Below are 22,633 nucleotides of genomic sequence, written 5' to 3'. Positions count from 1 at the left end.
ATGTGTTAAGAGGTTGATTGTCTACACCTGGTACCAAAACTGATAACCTTGTTTGCGTGACACCACAAGCTTGTCTTTGGCTAGATGGTCCACCTATTCATCATGCAAATTGACAGCCTCTGGGATGTAGACCAAGTGTCTGGATACATGAGCAAGTGCCAACTTGGAGTCCTCCCTGATACACTACAGCTGTGCTAAGATTATCTTTATCTGTTAGCAGAAGTGGAAAACAAGCAGGTCCATGACTCAGAATGAACTCTAATTTTCTAGAATCTTCTTAATATGAAGGAGAAATTAAAAGATGTCACTACACTTCCTCAAAATACAATGTTCTTCTACAATGTCACTACACCTGCATTGCTGTACTTTATCAATCTTTTACATACCAGCATTTTTTTGTTAGAATCCTTCTTCTTTCAGTGGTTGGAGGAGAGATATAGACTGAGACAATGTACGTGGAGCTTCAGGGTTGTGCACAGCTAAAGAGTAGGAGTACACTCCAAAAGTGGATCAGGCCAGATCCTCAAGTTTTGAAATTTTTAAAAATTCTGAAGAATGAAACCATGCCTTAGCTGTCCTGATAGCTTAAGGTACCCATTTTCTCCTTAACCCGAACTTCAAAAAATCAAATTAATATGGGGCATCCCCTTTGGTTTTCCCACTATGGAGATTCTGAGGGTATGTCAAAGGGGAGCTGGCAAGGCAGATGCGATCCACAACCTTTTTGCACACCTGATTTGGTATGGTCCAGAAAGAGCTATGAATTAAAGCAGGAAAAGCAGCAAACACCGTTCCTCCTTCTTCCTTCCTGCTCTGTTGCTACATTTCTGTGTTGGTTTTAGATTGTGCTATGGGGTTGTGATTGAAAGAAAGATGCTCAGAACCCAGGCCTCTTTGTTTCAGATAACATCACTACTGTGATGAGTAGGTAGGACAATGTGTTAAACCTGTTGAAAACAATGGAAGTGATGCTCACTTTTGTGTTGTGAATTTCAGCTGAAATGTTCCAAATTCCTTGTACTGCACTTAAGGCTAATTTGAACAGAATGTCTCTCTGAACTCAGACCAATTTGCAGTCTATCTCTGGCTTTTTGTGAAGTCTCACATCAAAGGAAGCCTGGAAAAACATGTAATATTGGCCAAGGATCAGAAAGATGGGTGGTCTTTGTTTATCCTTTTAGCACACCACACCTTTATTCTCTAATCCCAGAGCAGCAGAGAGAAAGAAAATACAATGGCTACTAAAGTTGCCCAAGATTCCCTCCTAATCTTTTCTGTGTCAGTTTCCTTGGGAGTAGGAGTTGCTTCTTACCTTGTTGACACAGCTCAAGGGTATTGTAATGCTTACAAATATTGTGCAGGGAGAGAGAGGTTTCCGAAAGGTGTACAGATCTGGAAAGTCATGGATGACACCAAATATATTCACAGGCCAAGTCTTTTTAGATGCAGACTGCTGATTTCAACCACCCTAGGAATGAGCTCTCAGTGCAGGGCAGGGAAGTGGAGTGATTAAGCTATTGGACCAGGACCAAAGAGGGAAAAATTCAAGTCTGTCATCAGCTGTAGAAACTGGCTTGGTGACGCTGGAATTGCCACAGCTTAAGCTCAGCTTAACCCACAGGATGGTTATTATGGAAATAAAATCAGGCATGATCATCATGAAAGCTGCCTTAAAGTCCTGGGAAAAACTCAGGATGTAAACTGAACAAAGAAACCTCGCAAACAAAATAAAAATGGAGAGGCGGGGGCTGAAGCCTTCAAAAGTTAGTGAAACACTTGAATGCATCCTGAGGCCTTTGTAATCCTGATGTATTTATTTGTCAGTATTTGCATATTCATTGTTTACACTTTTTTAATGGACGTAGGCATAGAATAGTCTGCAAATGATTAAATATGCCTTTATTTATATATTTATGTAGTAGTTCATATGTGCTTAAAGATAAAGCAGATTGGCCACCAAAGGGATTTTTTTTAATATGGTAAAAATTCCAATTCTTCATGATTATCTTACATTCTGGATAATTCTTGCAGTGACGGTCCACTGCCTGGAACAACAGTTTTAAATGTTCACCGGATCTCTTCATTGAATCAGTGGGATTGAAAAATTCTTAACATGGAAACAATTTATTTAGGTCTATTTATTATGTGATATTCTGCTTTTTCTTTAAGCTCAGAACTTCTCCTGTGCTTCTAGCAGTACTCCAGCTTGGCTTAATTCTGTCAATGCATTTCTCGTTTTTCTTTTCTCAGTCCAAAAAAATATAATAAAAAGAATATTTAAAATACCTACAGTGCAATAACATTTAAATTAAATGGTATGTTACCTTTCACTAGATAACATGATCTATTCACAGGCAATTGAGTTATATGCCAGTGATTTTAGAATACAGTAAAAGATAAGGATGTGTTTAAACCATCTGATGGTAGGAATAATACTTGATCGTACAAATTATAGTCAAGGTTGACTGCTGTGTCTTTCTTTAAGCTTGACCTCCTCAACTTTGGCATGATCCTGGTTGAGGTGCTCCTGACAGATGCTGTAGGCATGGCCATCCATGCTCCAGATCACATTTGGTCCTACAAATCTGGATCACTGCACAGGCTTAATACAAATAGTGTTTGCAATAAAATACATTTTGAGAAATCAATGCAGTCTAGTGGAAGGACAAATAAAATCCCAAAGGATGCTGTGAAATGCCTGTCTGCATACACTGTTTGGAAGAAGAAAAAAAAAAGAATGACCTTTTACTTGGTCTTTGTAATTAACTTTTGTTTGTTGTAACATGCAAGTAACTTCCTGATCTTATTTATTTGTTGATTACATTGATTTCTAGATTACCTCCTAGGAAGCTACAATCCTCCTGGGACAAAACTTTTATATTACTGAATTAATTGAATTCAGTGTTTGTATGCTACGGCAATAAGGCAGAAGGAGACAGTCAATCAGATATATTACCTGCTCTGTTCCAGATCGCCATTAATGGTGGCTTGTACTACTATTAAAACTGTTGCCTTTGGCCATTCCACTATAATAAAAACAATTACTCATGAAATGTAAGCTGGGTTGGTCCATGGCTGCTTGGTCTTTTAGCTTAAGATAGTGTGATCTGTGAGATTGTTGATTTCACTGCTCAGTGGAGTTCAATGATAAATAGTAAGTCATCTGACTTTCATCCAATTGAAGTGGAGCATTTTCCATTTCTGTTTACCATAATAAGCAAGATCCAACTGGTTAATGGGTTTTTCAAGATTCCGTTGAGTTCAATGGGAGAGTTGTAAGGGCTGTTACCTTCAAAGTTTTTTCTGTTTCCATGAAGCTAACAAGGAAGGTAACAAGGCTGTTCTGAGGACTCAGATGTCACATGAGAGACTTGTTATTCAATCAATCAATCAATCAATCAATCAACTGGGTTTATTTTGTTTTTCCTGCTGCCAAAATGCAGTTCTTCTGCCAAGTTAACCTAAAACAATAGAAACCTTCGTTTTCTGTGTTGCCATTTGTTTTTGTTTTTTTTTCTAGGATTTCGTTATGGGCCTTTCAATTTTGCTTCGAGGGACAGTGCAGGAAAAACTCAATTGGGCTTTTAATTTGTATGATATAAATAAAGATGGCTATATAACAAAAGAGGTAAGGAGTCCAATTCAAGGCTAACTACACACTTATTATTTTCACATGCAGATACATCATGATCGCTAGATTCAGAAATGCAGCATTTTTTTAAAGTTTTGCCACTCAGTTGGGATTGCTCCTCCATATTTTTAGTTTCCTACTTTCTCATACACTTACAGACTATATCAAAGCTACTAAAGCTACTATATCAACAGCTATTAAAGCTGTTTCTAGATGGGATTAACTTTTTTCTGTGCATTAAGTTTGTATGTTGCAGGTTTTATGTATATATGCTGCAGGCATTATAGCAAATCTGTAAGTACAAACAAGTCATCTTGTTTGACAGATAAAACTGTAAGTTCCCAAAATTTGGCTTTGGTGCTTATGGATTCCACTAAAAATTGTAGAGCTCCTCCTGCTCCTCCATGAATCACTGAATTGCCTAATCATGAGACAAGCCTGTTATCCAGGTAGTTGAAATTTTTGTTCCAACCTCCTGGTTCTTCTTGACCATTTCTCAAGATAGCAATAGAAAGGCTCCAGTGAGATATTGAAGAAATATGAATTTTGGATCACATCAATCCTTCTGTTAACCTAGAGGTATCGGGTTTGTTCTTAGATGTCACTGAATAGTTTTAAAACAAACTTCACATTTGGGAAGATTCTCAGTTCTAGTTGAGCAGGGTGTCTATTTTGCAGAAGTGCATCTGCCAGCCAGAGTCATGAGAGAGAGCTTGTGAATCCTTTACAGCTACCCAGAGTTTTTTTTTCTTCCTAGCATTTTCCCCACAGGTGCAGGGTCTGCCTTTTTTTTTTTTTTGGATCATCCAAATGTTGATCAGTTGATTGTGACAGGAATTGACCGACCAGCTTGTCGCGGGAGCTTGATGTTGGCTGAAAGAGAGGGACTGGTCCAAAGTCACCCAGCCAGTTTTCATGCCTAAGACGGGACTAGAACTCACCGTTTCCCAGTTCCTAGCCTGGTGCCTTAACCACTAAACCAAACTGACTCTCCTTTACAGCTACCCAGAGTCTTTACCAATAATATGATCTGAGGTTCATGTGAGTCCAAAAAATTCTGATTAAACAACCTACCCTGTCCTCTCTTCACAGAATACATTTAGCCTTCATGATCCTTGCTGGAAAATGTATGAGAAGCTTTACTTTCACTAATTGATGGCATTTCCTTCAGCCACAGTGATTTCAACCAAATGTTTCTTGTACCTGTTGATCAATCCTGCGAATCGTCTTGGAGATAGCTTGACTTATTTTCTTTACAGAACTGCTTCAATTCAGTTTAGGGGCTGTCTTGTAGAAAATGCTTGGTTCAAGTCCTGCCACAACATTTTAATGGGGTTAAGATCAGAGTTTAACTTGACATTCCAAAATGTAAAATTTCTTCTCCTTCAACCATTCTGTGGTAGATTTACTTGAGTGTTGAGGATCACTGTCATGTTGCATCACCCACATTTAAGTTTCAGCTCATGGACAAACATCCTTCAAGATATCCTGTAAAACTTGTTTGTTGTTCCCGCAAGGATTGCAAGTTGCCTGGGTCCTGGGGCTTTAAAGCAATCTCAAACCATGACACTCCCCCTACCATACTTTATGGTTGGGATGAGGTTGTTTGAATGCAATACTTCAACTTCTCTAAAATACCCTTTCTCATCAATGCCAAAAAAAAAAAAAGATTGACTCCTTTATCCACAGATTATTCCAATAGCTTGCTGGACCATCCAAATAGTCCCTGGCAAACTTGAGATGAGTGGCAGAGTGTTTTCTGGAGAGCACCGTTTTTCTCACTGGTATCCTTCCACGCAGACTTGCTCAGTGTTTTCCTTACAGTGGACTCCTGAACACTGACAGCAGCAGCAACAGCTGGGTGCAGCATTGCAATCAAAGGTCCATCTTGTCTGTATGTGAAGCAATGTCTTGCGCATGTATAAAAGAAGTGGAACTTGTATTGTGATGCCACATCTGCCATCTTGCCTGTTTTGACCCTCCCCGGCAGACTCCAGCGGAACAAAGTTTGTGAATGGTGGTTTAATGTGTCCAACAAAAACATGCCACGTGTATACTATTTTGGATGGTTTGTTCAGTCAGAATCTATTAATAGGATTTAGTTGAAACTTTGATCACATGGTTATGTCACCTTATTGCAGGATTTTAGAGAGCTCTAAAGAGTTCAGAAATTTTCAATCACCACTGCCTACATTTTTCAATACATTTATGTCAGTTCACTCTAATGTGTGAGACGGATGGCTATATAAATGTGATGTATAAATAAAGTAAATAAAAATAAATAATGTGTTATTTATCCCTGCCAGGAAATGCTTGATATAATGAAGGCTATATATGATATGATGGGGAAATGCACTTATCCTGTTCTTAGAGAGGATGCCCCAAGACAACATGTGGAAACATTTTTTCAGGTAGGATTCACCTAAATACTTTAGCATTTCTTTAATGGTTTGCATTATGATGGTTATGAAATTTACTACTATTATGCTGTTTGTAGATACAAATCAGCTATTAATCTCCCAGATCTATTTATGAGTCTTTTTAAGCTGCTTTAGTGGTACCACTTTCATGCTAGATTCTATTTTTCTCATATGTACCACCTTCCACTTGAAAAGTATGTCTTTTGTCTACAGTAAGGAAACAAAATGAAGTAAAATAAAATCAAGAAGTTAACTGTGGAGTCAAAGCACACTGCTTTAGTTGGAACCTTAGCATCCACAGATATTCTTTAAAAAATAAGGCAGTAATGGACATAAAGTATTGTGGACAAGAGTTTAAAGTCACTTATGCAGACCTTTTATTTTTGGCAGAAAATGGACAAGAACAAAGATGGTGTAGTGACCATAGATGAATTCATTGAAAGCTGCCAAAAAGTAAGTATTTTACCGGTGAGTGACTTGCACACCACAGGGAAGTGTTAAAGCCCTGCACAAACTCTTTCTGTACTCTAGATCATTCCCAACAAATGACTGTTCAGCCCCTGCTTGAAAATGAAAAGGAAGAGATTGTGCTGTAGGTCACCAACTTTTATTTCACTTTGGAGTCACACATTTTATTAACATTTTAGCTTCTGAAGGCCACTGGAAGAATGTGGGTGGGTGATGCAGGGATAACATCAGAGCAGGTAAATGAAATTTATACCCCATGTCCCCCAGGTTTTAGTTTGGCTTTCTAGAGTTTAATACATGAAAAGAACAGCACAATTGCAATTTGCTATTTTGCTGCCCAATTTCAGCAAATCTTGGAGATTCTAGGGACACAAACATCATTCTGGATGCAAAGTGCTTGTTTTATATAGGCAGGTGATTCATCCCAGTGTTGTAGTGCTCTTTAGATATTTTTACCTTCACTAGTATTATTGATTGGTTGATACACAACTATTACTGCAGGTCTTGTTTCTGTCACCAAGTTCCATCTCTTAATTACAAGCATTGTCGGCCATATTAATCGGAAATATTACATTCCAATGCATGAGTGTCGTATGGCCATATCGAGGTGGGGGTGGGGGACTGAAATGCTTACACAGCCCACTACTGATGGCTTGTCAACCAGACCATCTTAATGTTCCTCTAGTTATATTCATCTATATCTCCAGAAATCAACAGGAGGGTTGCTGTTTGATGGGCAGCAGGGACCGTCAAAGAATGGAAGGATGGACCTTGGATTATAGCATGCAGTTCTATTTCAGCTACATTTGATTTTAGGAGATCAGCTAGATTAGATAGATGATAGATAGATAATGACAGATAGATGATAGTTATAGATGATAGATAGACAATAGATATAGGTAGACAGATGATAGAGACAGATGATAGATATAATGGGTTCAGCTTAAAAGAGATGTTCATTATCTCTATAACTGTGCATTGGTGTTGTTAAGAATTTGGTTTCAAATATCTTTTCCTGATAATGAGAGCTTGTATGTTTTTCCTGTAGGATGAAAACATAATGCGTTCCATGCAACTCTTTGAAAATGTAATTTAACCTCATGCAGCTCTCCCTTCAATCAGTGGAGAATATGAACAATTCTGCAGCAACACACCTATAAATGTTGCCACTTATGAAACAGGATTGTCAGCTTTTACACTGAGATGTCTATAATGCAAATAAGCTTTGCTTAATTAAAGCCTACCTTCTGAGACTGTATTTTTCCACTAGCTGAGGTAAAGCAAAGTCATTAAACAATGCTCTCATAGTTGTTTTTAAAATGTCATTTGATTCATAGAACAATCCAAAGAAAACAGCAATAGGGAAAATGCATTATTGTCATTCCAACTTTGATAGCAGAGGTCTTAGAGTGGTGGAAAAGGGCAATCTGTTTGTTAGATGAGTTTCTACAATATCAACTGTTTAATTCCACACTCCCTATTGTATGAAGATCATCCTACATAATTCTCAACTGAAGATTATTTTTGACAATGACATTTTAAGCAGAATCCACCCATGTGTGGCTGGAAGCTTCATGCAGCCTATTAGCATTCTCATATGCTGACTTCATATTGGGTCACTGTGAGAAATGGGACAACTTAAATGCAGCCAGGCTCTCCCCATGAAACCAAACCCTTCTGTCTCCATAATAAACTTCATACAGAGTCTTCCCTTGTTTATCCTGAGGGGATTATCAGATTCCTTGCCACTACTCTTTTAAATTCATGGTCTACACATTTTATAGCAGAATATTCTTTTTATAGAAAAAAAGGTTTACATTATTTAACCATTGCCTGTGATAAATTTATTCTATTGACAAGACTACTGGTATAGTGAACATTGAGGCAGCAGTTTACATAAAAGCTTAGGCTTCCAAATCAAAGGTAAAAATTAGTTGATACTACCGGTTCTTGATTGGAATAAAGATGAAGCCAGAATAGGGAACCAGCAAGAGAGTTGATAGGGAACCAGCAAGAGAGTTCATTCAGATCCCCAGTAGATACCACTCAAAATATGGGACAGGACACAATTATAACAATCTAGCATCATGCATATGAGAGATTTTTTTTCCTCTTGTTTCAAAGCCCAAGTAAGATGGGAAGTTTATTAGCGTAACAATTTAGAAGCAACTGTAGATTTTTCAGGAGCTACAACTGCTAGGATTCATAGTGTGAAAAGCAGAAAGAGAATGTTCTGTGAACGATAGAAAATTGACAGAAAAATGATGTGAATAAAATTAAGAGTAAACTTGCCTCAGCCTTTAAAACTGACCAGGGAAAAAATACAAGTGCACAGTATCTGAGATGAGAGAGGTAGAAGTTGGCTTTCCCCTTTCCTTAAAAAAAAAAGGGGGGGGAGACAGGATGGACTGTAGCCAACAAAAATTCCTAATTCTCAAGGTAGTCAAAATATTATTAAATTACTGTCTGGCTAGATGCCTATAACTACTGATAGAAGAACTATGCCAGCATTAATCGTGACATTTCTGCACTGAAGATCCAGAGAGCTTATAGATGTACAAGAATGCTGCAAACTGTTGTAGCTTTTTTTCTTTCTTTCTTCAAAAATGACATCTATTCTGGTGCAAGAGGGCCTAGAGAGTCAAGCTGAAATTTGCTCTATCACCACCACTATAGGAGTAAGAGTAGTACAATACATGTACATCTGAAATTTGTTGTAGAATGTTCATGAAAATTAAATGTGCACATTTTATAATAAAAACGAAGACACGAAAGGTCTGGTTTTTTTTAATGGACTTGTGGGAAGTATTTGTTATATAAAGTTTAATACTTGAAGGCTATAGTGTAATTAACGATCTTTCTTTAATACTTGAAATCTCTGTTTGATAGAGACCTAAGTATTCTGAGCATTGAATACTGACTCAATGGAAGTATTGACTCCATTACTGACTCGGGGAGAAAAAAAGTCTTCATCTCAACAGAACAAACTATGTATGTTTTCCAATCTAAAACCCAAACGAGGTCTTTCCTTAAGAAACAGTATAAAAATAAAATGGTCTCTGTGGCTTTAATAAATATATCAATCAAGAAACAATCCCTTCAAGCTTTAGTAATTTCAAGTCTTTTTAAGATAGGAAGTTTTAGAACCTTAACCTGCACTGAAAAAATTAGTGTCCTCACCCATCATCACCTAAATTTAGTAAAAATCAAATTGCACATAGGTTTCAGTAAGTGTTAAATCTAGCAAGTAAAGTATGCACATTTTCTTTTGAATTACTATTTCATAATAATTTTAACAAACCAGACACATTGGACTGGACTTCCTGCAAAAGGACTAAAACAAAGACAACACCATTTCTAAGCATTTTTCATAATTAAATATCCAAAACACATTTATTCTTAACATTTTAAATATTAATCACTTCTTTCCCTGAAAGATTATAAACCAACACATCATAGAAAAATAAGTAACACCATACAGTTCCAAGGCAGGGTTCTTCATCACATTCTTTAGGAAGAAATTGAAGAATAAGTTGGAATTTTTGCCTTTATAATAGTCAGACTTTCCTGTTGATAAAATGGGAATTGATAATGGTAAATAGGTTTGCACTGAAGTACATCTTACGTGCAACCAAATTCCCTCTTCCCCTGAAAACAAATTATTTCTAATTTGGAACCCTTTCGGTCTTCCCATAAAAATCTGTTGGGGGGCATGTACCGGGAACATAGAGATGGAATTCCAGATATAACATCATATACAGGTAGTCCTCAAGTTACCACAGCAACTGGGACCGGAATTTCTGTTGCTAAGGATGAGGTTGTAAAGTGCGATATCACGTGACCACATCGCTTAGCAACAGCAATCCTGCCACTCCCCGTTGCCATCACTAAGCAAGAATCGTGGGTCATTAAGCGAGCACCTCCTCACAACTTCCTGCCAGCTTCCAACAACCAAAGTCAGTGGAGAAGCCAGCAGGAGGTTGCAAGTCCCAGGTGGCTCACAAGCAGGTTGGCAAGCAGGTAAGTGGCTGCTGCTGAGTGAGGGAGGGAGTGAGGGGGTGCGTGAGTGTGGGGGAGGCGCAGTGAGAACGCAGTGGGGCTTACAGTGGCTGCTGCCGGGTGGGAGAGGGTGCACGAGTGGCTGGGCAGGGTATCTGAGTGGCTGGGGAGAGTGCAGGAGTGGTGGGGAGGCGTGCGGCGTGAAAACAAAGCAGGCTTAGGTCACTGTTGCTGGGTGGGGGAGGGTGCGCAAGGGTGCACGAGTGGCCAGAGGCATGGTGTGAGTGCAGTGAGGCTTGGGGAGAGTATGCAGGTGGCCAGTGAGGCATGGCACAAGCCCAGAGGAGTTGGGGAAGCACAGGTTGGGGAGACTTACCCAAGCAACTTGTGACCTTCCCTGCTGGCTTCCTCATTAATTTTGCTTGTGGGAAGCTGGAAGGAAAGGTCACAAATCATGATCACATGACTGTGGGACACTGCAACTGTTGCGTGAGCCAGTTGCCAAGGACCCAGATTGCAATCACGTGACCGTGGGGGTGCTGGGATGGCCGGAACTATGGGTACCAGTCATAAGTCTCCCTCGTTCAGCATTGTTGTAACGTCAAACGGTTGCTGAATGAGTGGTCGTTAACCAAGGACTACCTGTATGTTATACACAGTGCCAAACTGAAGATGTGTATCCATGAAATGGAACTCTGTCCTCTTCTTCATTAACACAACAGCCACAACATAAGCAATGCAAGCCGATAAAAAAGCTAACAATTATTTTCTCCCCCACCTCCTGCAACAGGTGATTGGTGGCAGCATTTTTTCCCCCTCTTTATGCCCAGCTCAGCTATTTTATGTGCTGTTGTACTGGGTTCATAAAGTTTTATCAACCCAAAGACAACGTTTCACAACAAAATCAGTGTCATATATTCAATCATCGCCTCAAGGAAAATCAAAGAACTGTGCAGACAGACGAATGAGTGGATGTTACGTGAAATTACTGAGAATTATAGCAGAGAAAGGCTTTCCAGATACTCCATCACTGAGTTTTCTCTCATCTTTAAAGTGGCAATGGCAGTTGTACATTTATTAATGATGTCCCTGCAATCAAGAGTGCTCCCTTGTTTGCTTTGGCAGCAGAACGCAGCTCATTCAGTGGGGAAAGATGGGACTGCAGACATGCTTTAATAAGCACGTATGGTCTGTAAAAAATTCAGGGCTGGTCCACTACTGCTCCCCCTTCTTGATGCTACCACACAGGATTCACAAACCCCAACCAGACAATGCAGGTAACAGGAAAAATAAACTGAGGAGGAGATCAGCAGATTGAGCTTACTTTTCCACCATACTGCTCCAGCTTTTGCAAAGCCTCAGTAGTTTGCTCTTTGAACTTCTTGCTCATCTGTCTCTTGGAAAGCTATGGGGAAAATTAAAAGGCAAACATGGCTTTTAGATTTGAAAACCGTCGGAAACGTTGCAATAGCACGGCCCTTTATCTTAGGAAAATGCCTTGTTTGATCTAGACAGGCTACTGTTATTCGGTGGTGCAGTCAGCCAAATGTATGTCCATAGCAGCAGATGTGATTTTTAAACCATGGTTTCTTGAATAAATCCACGTGGATGGGTTTATAGCTTTATACTAAGCTGTAAATCATGATTTGAAATCACAGGGCTTGGATTAACACTCTAAGCAAGACCAAGTAAATGACATTATGTCTGAGGTTGATGTGCAAATCCAGTTAATGTGTCTTAAACACTCTGACCTGCAACATCTTCTTATTCTAATTTCCAAAGGAATTTTAATCTTTAATATATACATAACTCTGTGTATTAATGGGGTGGCTTTTATAATACAGATCCTCACTTGCCACAAACCAGAAAAAAACAAACAAACATGCCAGTAAACTGTGATTAAACAGGGTTATACTCACACTAGAAAGGAGATGCTTCAGATGATCATTAAGCCAAGAGCCAACAACAGCGCTCAACTGTACCAAAGCATTCAGTCCTCTTCTAAATACTTCATCATCTGAATGGGCCTTTTTTTAAAAAGAAGAAACCCAATTAACCTGGTTTAAGAATCACTCCCTAAAAAGCAGAGGGGTGAGCTGTGGGTGGTATACAGGCAGCATGCCCCCAAAATTAGGTGGGATCTAGAGAAAGAAGAGAAGGTTCAGAACAAAATTGCACTGCTTTAATTTAAATGAAATAAAAATGCATTCATTTAATACTGTTAAAATGATAACTTTTGTGTCCTGTTAAAAAATTATAATTTCCTGATAATTTGGAGAAACTGCATTCTGGGGGCTGTGCTCCAGAACTTTGGGGACTTCAAAAAGATCTAGGGAGGCCCAAACTATGCATCCTCCTTTTCTAAATAAAAGCCTTTTGACTACACCAATAAGTGTTTACCAAACAATTCATTTTTATGTTTCAACACAAGAAGACTGGCACCTTTTTTTACTTAGAAGTAGATTCCACTGAAGTTAATACTATGTATTACACAATGATTTCAATGAAACATACTTTCAAATATTCACAATCCTACATGGGCTTGCTTGCTGTAAACATTTACCACTCTATGGCTAATAATATGAAGCCAAAACATTACAGCCACTTTAAAATATACTTATTTAACTATAAAGCATGATTTTGATTGGGGAAAAAAATTCAGAGAGATGAACAGGCATTTCTTCTTAATTATGTTAATCAGGTGACTGCAATTACTGAAGGTACTCCCAGTACACTATATATGAAATCCAACATGGTAAGGACCCAATTCTCTTCACCAGCTTTGCTCCTGAAGTGCTTTGACTGGGCTCCAAACCTTAGCAGCCTTTAGGAGTAAGAGTTCTGCTGGCAAGAGAGGGTCATGGGCACCAGACCTGACCACTGTAACAAAGTATGCATCCAAAAGTCTCAGTGTGTGGACACCCATCTTCTGGAATACAAACTTGATGGAACAAAGCAATATGAAGAGAATTACTAACAGGGTATTTGGAAAAAGAACTAGTTCTGGGGGAAAAAACAATCACAGTTGTTTAAAACAATTATTCCTCATTATAAACATTTTCTTCTCAGGAAGAACCCTGCAATGCTAATGGAATGGCATCAAGCCATGGAATGTTTAGCACTAGGTGTAATTCATAAATTACTTATTACAGGAGATGTCACAACTAAAATTTTCCGTAACCTAATCCGAAATGGTTTAGCAAAATAATCCACCACATCTGCTATTCAGTTATGTCTACAAAAAATACATAAGCTGACAATCACACCGAGACATCCCTCTTCCACTGTGTGTTCACTGTCAACCTTCAGCTCACCTTTCTCAGAAGATAAACTTGAGGCTTTAAACAAAAATACCAATGTAGTATGTTAAGACAGAAACTTTCTTATTTTATTTAGAGGATAGCTATAAATATTTTGCCCTGGAGTTGATTCCACTTTTAATTATATTTTTAACTTCTACCTGGTGCTTCCTGAAAGGACTTTGTACAGGATGGGCTGAAATACAGTGACTCAAATGCAGGATGTCCATGATGGAGTTGGGGCCCAAGATCCACTACCTGAAGGTATTAGCAAATCCCTTGGCTATCATTCAAAACTGCTGGAAGCGTCTAGGGTTTACCACAATAAAATCCAGACAGAGCAAAATCAGTCTTAAGAACATAAAAAAGTCTGTCTGGTATAGTATTCTGTACCTATCGTGGCCAAGCGAAGGAGACAATCTCCCCCTTCCTCTCTGTATCCCCACACCCATGTTCATCTAGGGAAGACACACTTTTGTTTTGCCTTCTGGGCACAGGTATGGGAGACTATGAAGGTCATGAATTAACTCAGAAGGCACAAAATATCACCATGAGCTGTTATTATGTTCTCCAATGAAAGAGACCCACCAAAGCAGCTTTTAACACTGGAACAAGCCGAGGAAGTAATGGAATAGTTCTCTGTGCAGCGCCTTCCACCGACAGCAATTCTTTGAAGCCCTCCTGGGATATAAATGTATATGGGTGCCTCGTCTCTTTCAGCCCCTGCCAGAGTCACACAGCATCATATTAATACAGAGCTCCCTTTGGCCCAAAACTCGTTAAAAACACATGCAAGAGCCGACAATATCCTGAAACAATCCAGAGATTTGTTCCATTTCAAATGCACGTTTGCCCCCTTCTGGGTCTATCTAGCATAGCAATGTTCAACAAGTAGATTCTCTACACTTACATACTATCCAGGTAGCTTTTTTTAAAAAAAACCACCCTGTGAATTCTCACTGGTTTAATCTCTGGCTTTCTTTTTCAAATATTTCCATATTTTGTTCAGAAATGGTCCATAATCAGTACTATTTGTATGCCTTGATAAGTACTGCTCTGAGAACAACAGTATCCTGTTCATTCTGGACTACTGATACAGCTAAAGACGATGGGCTACCCTGTCCACTACTTGTCCTTGAAAAATGCTTCTACTCTGCTGTGTAAAACAGCCACCAAGAAAGGAGCCAAGGAAGGGGTTGGCAGAGTCCAGTGCACCACCTAAGCACTGATAGTTTGTGGGGCAAAGAAAATACGACAAAGATATTCCAGTGGGTGCTTTTCCCCGCTCTGAATTCAAAAATGGAGAAATGTTGAAAGCCTGTAAAATATTTCTTGACATAGTTCTTATGTTTGGTGAGAATCAATTATTGCTTTCAGGCACATTCTTGGAAGAAACAATTCAATTAGGAATTTAGATATGTAATTTGCCAGTGATCCCCTTTCTTTTACACCACAGAATCTGCAGAAGGTATTTAGAATATAGTTAACTGAAAAGATCTTTCTTAAGAAGATAAATCTTGAGTCACCAGAGAGAATTGTTTTTAAGACTTCAGTGGGATATGCAGCAGTACAGTTCTAAATATGCCCCTGACTGAATATAAATGATCTTTTCCCAATCCAAATAACACGCACAACTTAAAAATACAGTCGAACAAAAGTTTACTTTAAAAAAAAAAATGTTACTGACACCTAACCTTAAGAAGAAAGGTTAGAAATAGCACTTTCTGGTTCATATCATGTTTTAGGTTGGGGAGATCCATAATCCAGAAGTGTGCAGAAGGAAATTATATGTAGTATAAATGTAGAGGAGGGAGCGGGGAAATAAGTTATCCAGCTGTTTCATTTGCAAACTTACTAAAGTAACAAAAAACTGCAATGTAAATTAAGCATTCAGCTTAAGAAGTATAATATACAATAAACAATTCACTACTTACCAGTGTGTAACTGGAATGTCTTTACACCAATTTTGCAAAACCGTGCAAATGTGACAACATGATAAAATGCCTTTATTTTTTTAAAGGAAGTTATTGAGACCAGTGTTTCTCAACCTCAGCAACTTTAAGCTATATGGACTCCCAGAATTTCCCAGCCAGTACACACAGCTTAAAGTTGCTGAGGGTGAGAAACACTTATTTAGACCAAAGATTCAAAGCTTGAGGACCAATTCACTTTTGGGACCAGACTTACTGCCCCAAAACCTTCTGGATCTCTCCGCTCTCCCAACCCCCAACCCCACGACAACCTCTAGCTAACCAACGGAAGAGTGACATGAACGAAGCATATCACTGCCTTGCTGTAAGTTGGTTCTTTCATATTTATATTTATTTGCCAAAACTGTCACTAAACTTCCAGTGTTCTTCGTAAAATTATCGCGTTTTTTCTAATTTTTAAAAAAGGAAGCTTGTAATACAACACGTTATTTTTAAGAAAATTCCAGCTTCCTGTTGTCCTTTGAACAAAATGAGTAAGAAAATACAAATTATAGGAATTCTCATCCAAACCTGAAAAGTTGGTATCCACAAAAATGGTTTACCTCTGCTAAATTAATAAGAAGAGGATCAAACTGAAGTGTTGCAGGGTGACAATCCCATTGCAATTTGTGCCTTACAGAGCCATGGACTAATCTGAAACAAAGCATTGAAAATATATTTAACAGGGACTTGTCCAGCCAGTCGCCAGATCAACACTGACCCGAAGGCAGAGAAAGAGAGAGAGAGAGAGAGAGAGAGAGAGAGAGAGACAGAGACAGAGACAGAGACAGAGACAGAGACAGAGACAAAGTCAGTCTTGTTGTATTTTCACTTAATGTCGGTTTCTAAAATACCTTTCACAAAACTAGTACATTTTATTTCAGCAAAAATCATACAAATATATACTGTTTCATGAGCTCTAAAACAACATCCTGAGGCCTATTGAAAAAGAATGGTCTTAAGTGCCTGCCAAAATGTCAGAAATCAGTGTACTGCACGCTACATGAGCTACTATCAAAAAGCCCTGCATGCCAGGCACAGCTATAAATCTGGACTTTCCACGAACTCAACTCCACGTTCAAAAATTTAGCTCAAAGTTTCACAGATTCAGCACAGCTGGATGAGTTGTTTTACTGCAGATCAAGAAAACACTCATAATCCATAAAGACTTACCAATTGCAGAACACATAAATCAAGTCCTATCTATGTATCAGCCCCAGGATTTAAATCCGAGGCTTTGTCCTCCCCACCGTTTTTTTTCTTAAATCAATAAATTTCTAATAATTATTTTCTGGTTCTAAGAGTTGAAAACATCTGTTCCACGTTTACATAACAGTTCAGTTTGGCCGAGGAATTGTTGATTTCTGCCTTGCCAGCTTCAGCTCTTACAACTTCACAAATAGAAGGGTTATTTTCTTCTTTATTAAATATATTGTTTTTTTTTTAAAAAAAACCTCATCATCTTCTACCAATATCAACAGAGGAGAGAAGAACAGAACTACCCAACTTCTAATAATATATTAAATGCAAATATTTTATGATGAAAACTCACAGTATAAGCAAGCAAGAATGTTCTTGCTATATGGTTAATGTGGATGTACATATTTCTTTCTATTAATATCAGCATGAAAAGTACTTTTGCCTTTTAAGTAAATTTAACCCTTCCAAATGGAAATGAGAAATCAAGTATTGTTTCTACAAGGACCTACACTGGTATTTTTGAGTTTGAAAGGAAGGATCACAAGTGCAATACGTGAGTTTTATGGACCGAAGCAAAAGTGTAACAGAGCTACTATAAAATGTGTACCATTCTGAAACAGTCACAAGAAATATCTGAATTTAGCAACACTGAATTTAGTCACCAGCAACACTAAAGGAGCTTTTAAAAATATTTTATTTATGAAAAAAAAAGTATTTAAGAAATATGCATTCCCAGAAACCAGTAAAATTAATTTTTCTTAGTCATATTATTTTTGGGACTATTTGCTCTCTTAATCCACATGCAATACAATTCAAAGCACATCTTATTCTCAGATAAGTATATGAAAGATTGCATCCCTAGAAAGTGAAAAACACTTCAAAATGCTTATGAACAAATAAAGCAGTACTGATTTGATTCAACATTTAGTGCTTCCATAAATCCAATTTGCTCCCCCAGCTCCCAAATATTACCTGCAAGGGATGCCCCCTTTAGAATAAATGGCTGCAAAGGGAGAAGATACTCTTGACTGGATATTGAACTAGAACGAAAAAAGGAAGATGTCATGGTCACCATATTAGTGTTAGTATTTGCGTTCCAACATAGATATACCCCAGCCAGACTTAGCTTTTCTAAATCCTACTGAATTTAAATCTCTTCCAATGGGATTTGAAGGTGCTTGACCTTTGCAGTATTACTCTATATGTTATATTTTGAGGATATATTGTAAATGTAAGCATAAATGTATATTCAGAATGAAGATGAAAATCAGAAAGAGGGGCACAGTATTTATCAAGCACTTTCAGCTGATAAAAGGTTACAGAACTTTTTTTCTTGATCTAAAGAACGAGAAGAGGCAAAACTTTACTGGCTGGAGTCCACGAGAGTACAGAAAAAAGGAATGCTCCAAAACGGAGTGAAGGCTTACTGCTGTTTTGCTCCCAACAATATCCTTTGCTAAGACTGCCAAGAGTACTAGGCCTCAAAAGAAACAGCAGCCAGCTGCCAACCACACATTTCAGATGTCTGCCTGTTGAATGTTTCTAACATTACTAAGGAAAGCAGAACATGGATGTGTGAAGCTTCCTTTTCTACAGGGGATGAGGAGAATATCATGAACTTCCCTAACAAAGGATGAAACAGAAGTTCATGCATGCATTTTACAGGAAGCACAAAATATTGGAAAATGGAAATATGGACCGGGATCCATCTCAATGATATAACTGTGGAAACCTTATCTCTTAAGAAGAGAATAAAATATACAGCCTAGAAAGAAGATAATAGATTTTTCTTTATCTGCACACATCCATCTTATGCTAAACCTTCTCCAGAGTTTAGAACAAAATGATGGCAAATCAGTCCTTATCAAATTAAGATTAAAAAATAAAAGGAACATAACAATCTATAAAAATAAACACATTAGTTCTGAAAGCAAAATAAAGAGAGTAAGAAAGAATACATGTACTATTAAGAGAAAAAAAAATACAATATACTAGAAATATTGGGAATCTTTCAGCCAAGATAGAAAGAACTTATAATATAAAGGGATTTATTAAATCTCTAAGTTTCCTATAATGTACTTCTAAAAATCCTGCACACATGAAATAGGACTTTTCTTTCTATTAGAGCATTTATTTGGATATACATATTCAAAGGAACGGTGATCTGGAAGATTGCTAAAATAATTATCATGTTTAATCACTATAAATCCTATCAGTTAAGAAAAGATCCCCTTTCAAAGTATACTTAGTCACTGATAATTTCCACTGTAGGAAAAACCAATCACACTTCTAATGTCAACTTCAACTTTAGGCCAGACTTCTCAAGGAGACAATGATAAACAAGAAAGCATGTAATAATAATGATAGAACCACTACATTTCCTGCTAATTCACGTATATAGGGAATCGACAAAGTTCACAGTCAAACACAGAACTAAAATGGCCTGTAAAACAAGGTCAAATCAGGAAAAAAAAAGCCCAATGATTTGTGATAGTTTCCCACCAACTTAGTTTGTCTACTCTGATGTTTCCTACATCAGAGATACTCTTAAAAGCCTTGGAAAGGAATTACTCAACAAAGGGCAGAAGAAGTTTTTCTGAACAGCAGGTGAGAAGGCTGGACCGCTCCGATTCTCAACCAGATCAGATGCTGTAAGAAAAGACTTTTTTGTTGTTCATTTCAGCTGAAGACGTCCAGTCCATCATTAGAACTGGAACCTCCTTGAAAGTCCCTGCTTCGGAGTACAATTCAGTAGGACGGTCCCAAATCCTAGGTGAGCAAATGAGAGAAGTAACCCAGTTTCCAGGAGGCTCTCCTTCATGGCAGAAAAGCCTGGCAGTAGGGCGACTTGATGTAAGCCAACCATAACCCCTAATTTTTCACTGAAAAAGACTAAGGGAGGGACAGCAACAGTCTTGGGATAACGATAAATAAATACACCCCCTGCAACAGGACTTGGGTTTATCAGCTGATTCTCTCTGTCTAAACATTTAAAAGCAATTGTTACTTGATCTGGTCTGTCTTTCTACATCCCCTGGGGAGCAAATGATGCTCAGAACAGCTCCCTCACTTCTGCAGACTTCTGAAGGAACATCTGTACCCACCGGATCAATGGTTTGGGGATTAAGTCGATCACTCGGCCGGGACTGTGACTTAACAGCCGAAGTCGGAGAGCCCGAGGGCAGCGAGAACGTCTTCCTCTTCTGGGTCCCACTTTTCTCTCTCATTCCAGAGCCCGGGGATGGTCTCTTCCCCATGTTCCCTGTCAATGCCAAGAAGAAAATACCCGCGGAGGAAAATCAGCTCCCGAATGGGAATTCAGAATGCTTTCTAAAAAAGACTGAAGAAGAGAAGTGCGTGTACCGGATGCTCCCTTTCTCATGCCCGCACCTTCGCCTTTCTTGGCTTGCTGCATCCCTTCCCAGGGGGCGTCCTAAGGTGAAGGCAGCCTCATTGCATTGCGCTGCACTGAATACGGCATCTGCAAAGGAGCATGTGGGGCAGAGCATGTAAGGGGACTGGAAGGTTCAGGCTTGGCTTGGTGGATGATTTAGCAAAGCAGGTGAACCCAGGGCACGGGCAGCGTTTACGGCTCAAGGCAGGGTGGAAACGGGCAAGGGGCGGCCAGTTGCATACCCCCCAACTTTCCCTGGGTCTCCCAGTGGGATCAACTATGGGCAACTGTGCTGGGCTCCCTTCCCGGGCCAAGAGGACCAGACCCGCTTGGCTTCCCTCCTCTCTTATCTCTGGTCCTCCTTAAGGCCCCCTTAATTGTCTCTGTGGCAGAGGGGGCACTCAGGCCGGTGCCCAAGGGCATACCCTGATATGAAAGATACAAAAGACGCCCTGCCGGGGGACTGGCTCCCAAGATGAGCAGCTCGGGAGTCTGCACAACTGGATGGCAGTGCCAGGGGTGGAGTGGGGATCTGGTTAAAGCTTGGATGGGGGACCACCAAGAGATCCTGGGCAGAAGGCAACAAGAAGACCATTTCTGTATACTGAAGCAAAGAAAACGGCCTGGGTTTGATCCTAGGCAGAAGGCAATAGGAAACCTATTTCCGCACTGTGGCTGAGAAAATGAACTGAGTTGGTCTAAGAGTGGGGGACCACCAGGAGATCACAGGCAGAAGGCAACAGGGAGGCCTGGACGCGTTCACAAAGTCATCCAGAGGTGGACTGGACTCCCCAGAGACGAATTTGGGCCTGGCTACTGCACGGATGGCAGACCACCAGGAGATCCCAGGACTGAAAAGGCGACGGCCGGCCACTACTGCAGCAGCTGGACCAGGACCGGGAAGCTCTCTCAGCACCCTTTGCCTCGCAGGATTGTTGTGGCAGGGAAGAACAGGAAAGGATGGGAGACCACCAGGAAATCCCGTGAGGCGGCACGACAGCCCAGCCAAGCCTTCCCTGAGTTGCCCACCTCCCCCCGCCCCCAAGGAGAGGCTCGTGGGATTCGAAAAAAAGCCCTCTGCACGTGCTCTGGGGGCAGGCGGGCCTGCCTGAAGTACCGCGTGGGGTCTCTTCGGGCGCAGCGGGGTCTCCCGTCCGACCCAGGCGGGGAACCGGGGAGGGAAGCCTGCCGGTCGGCCGACCGTCGCGCCGCGGAAATCCCGGCTACGCAACGGCGCCTCTGCCGTTGCTATGGGAACTACGGGCGGCGGCGAGGCCAACTTTGCCCAAACGCGCCCGCACCTGGGGCGCCGGCGCCCTCCTGTGGTCTGTGGCAGTGTTTCTCAACCTCAGCAACGTGAAGTGTGGACTTCAACTCCCAGCATTCCCCAGCCAGCCTGTTGAAGTCCACACCTCTTCACGTTGCTGAGGTTGAACCTGTAAGCCACGGAAACAGTATTTGCAAGGAGGGGCGCCGGTCCCTCGCCACACGCAGTCCCACCCCCTTCTCCTTTCCTCGTGGGAGCGTTTTGTGGACCCGCTGCCCGTTGCATTATCCTTGCACGAACGAAGCGGGGTCAGATAAGCGGAACAGGGTCGCAATGCGAGGATCATCTCGATGGGGAACTAAGCCCCATAGAAGAGAGAGAGACACGTCATACCGCTCTGAGAAGCCCCGGTGCATAGAACCGTTGCGGCCGTTTGGCTTTACCTTTTTTCCCTTTCCTTTTTCCCCCATGCTATTGTTTTATCTTTTCCATCTGTCAAATAAATAAAGATAAAAAATGCAGGGAGATAGCTAAGTGTTAGGAAAGATGTCCAGAGAGATGCTCTGAGATGCTTTAATTTGAGTTAAAGCAGGAACAAATGCTTTAACTTGAGTTAAAACAGGAATAAAACATAGAGTTATAGGCATCCCTATCCTCCATGCCCCTTCCCAAATCTGTAATTGTATGATTTATATACATTCCTATACTTGAGTTTGAAATATGATGATTAAGTTCACTACATTTCATCAGAATGTACTTAGAAGATGATTGCACAAAGATTTGTGTAAGAAAAAAATAGCAACTCTCAAATGCTGTACTTGGCGTACCAAAGAGATGCCTCCAAGCCTTTTTTGGGGGTGGGGGGGAAGAACCTGAGTCAAAAGCAGTCAGCTAAGCAACATTCAACTTTTACAGCCGCCTCTCTCCTGCATACTGGCTGAGGAAATAGTCCATTTCAATTCATTTCTATAGGTAAGTGCCTTTT

At 40.0% G+C, this 22,633-nt stretch overlaps 2 protein-coding genes across 3 annotated transcripts in view; one reads left to right on the top strand and one right to left on the bottom strand.

The window, feature by feature from the left end:
- The window catches only part of KCNIP4 (potassium voltage-gated channel interacting protein 4), a 108,965-nt gene extending 101,309 nt beyond the window's left edge, over nucleotides 1-7,656 (top strand). For both annotated transcript variants that reach the window (XM_088131438.1, XM_088131439.1), the window contains exons 5-8: nucleotides 3,521-3,628; nucleotides 5,938-6,042; nucleotides 6,442-6,504; nucleotides 7,568-7,656. In XM_088131438.1, the coding sequence (XP_087987564.1) occupies nucleotides 3,521-3,628; nucleotides 5,938-6,042; nucleotides 6,442-6,504; nucleotides 7,568-7,615 (324 nt within the window). In that variant the 3' untranslated portion in view covers nucleotides 7,616-7,656. The remainder of the gene's footprint in view (nucleotides 1-3,520; nucleotides 3,629-5,937; nucleotides 6,043-6,441; nucleotides 6,505-7,567) is intronic.
- PACRGL (parkin coregulated like) lies at nucleotides 6,478-21,617 on the bottom strand. Its single transcript, XM_007427818.4, has 9 exons — nucleotides 21,499-21,617; nucleotides 20,351-20,468; nucleotides 20,092-20,249; nucleotides 17,960-18,027; nucleotides 16,351-16,441; nucleotides 14,406-14,540; nucleotides 12,438-12,545; nucleotides 11,843-11,923; nucleotides 6,478-10,086 (listed from the first exon to the last, which is right to left on the bottom strand). Exons 2-9 carry the CDS (start codon nucleotides 20,400-20,402, stop codon nucleotides 10,030-10,032), a joined length of 750 nt encoding a protein of 249 aa, XP_007427880.1. The 5' UTR covers nucleotides 20,403-20,468; nucleotides 21,499-21,617; the 3' UTR covers nucleotides 6,478-10,029.
- Nucleotides 21,618-22,633: the final 1,016 nt, after the last annotated feature.

The sequence above is a fragment of the Python bivittatus genome, unplaced genomic scaffold (assembly GCF_059951505.1).
Source record: "Python bivittatus isolate LINGU-HERP-01145 unplaced genomic scaffold, Pbiv_v1 ctg000960_np1212, whole genome shotgun sequence".
Lineage (NCBI taxonomy): Eukaryota > Metazoa > Chordata > Lepidosauria > Squamata > Pythonidae > Python > Python bivittatus.
The sequence above is the reverse complement of the archived record's forward strand: the minus strand, read 5'-3'. Positions and strand labels throughout refer to the sequence as shown.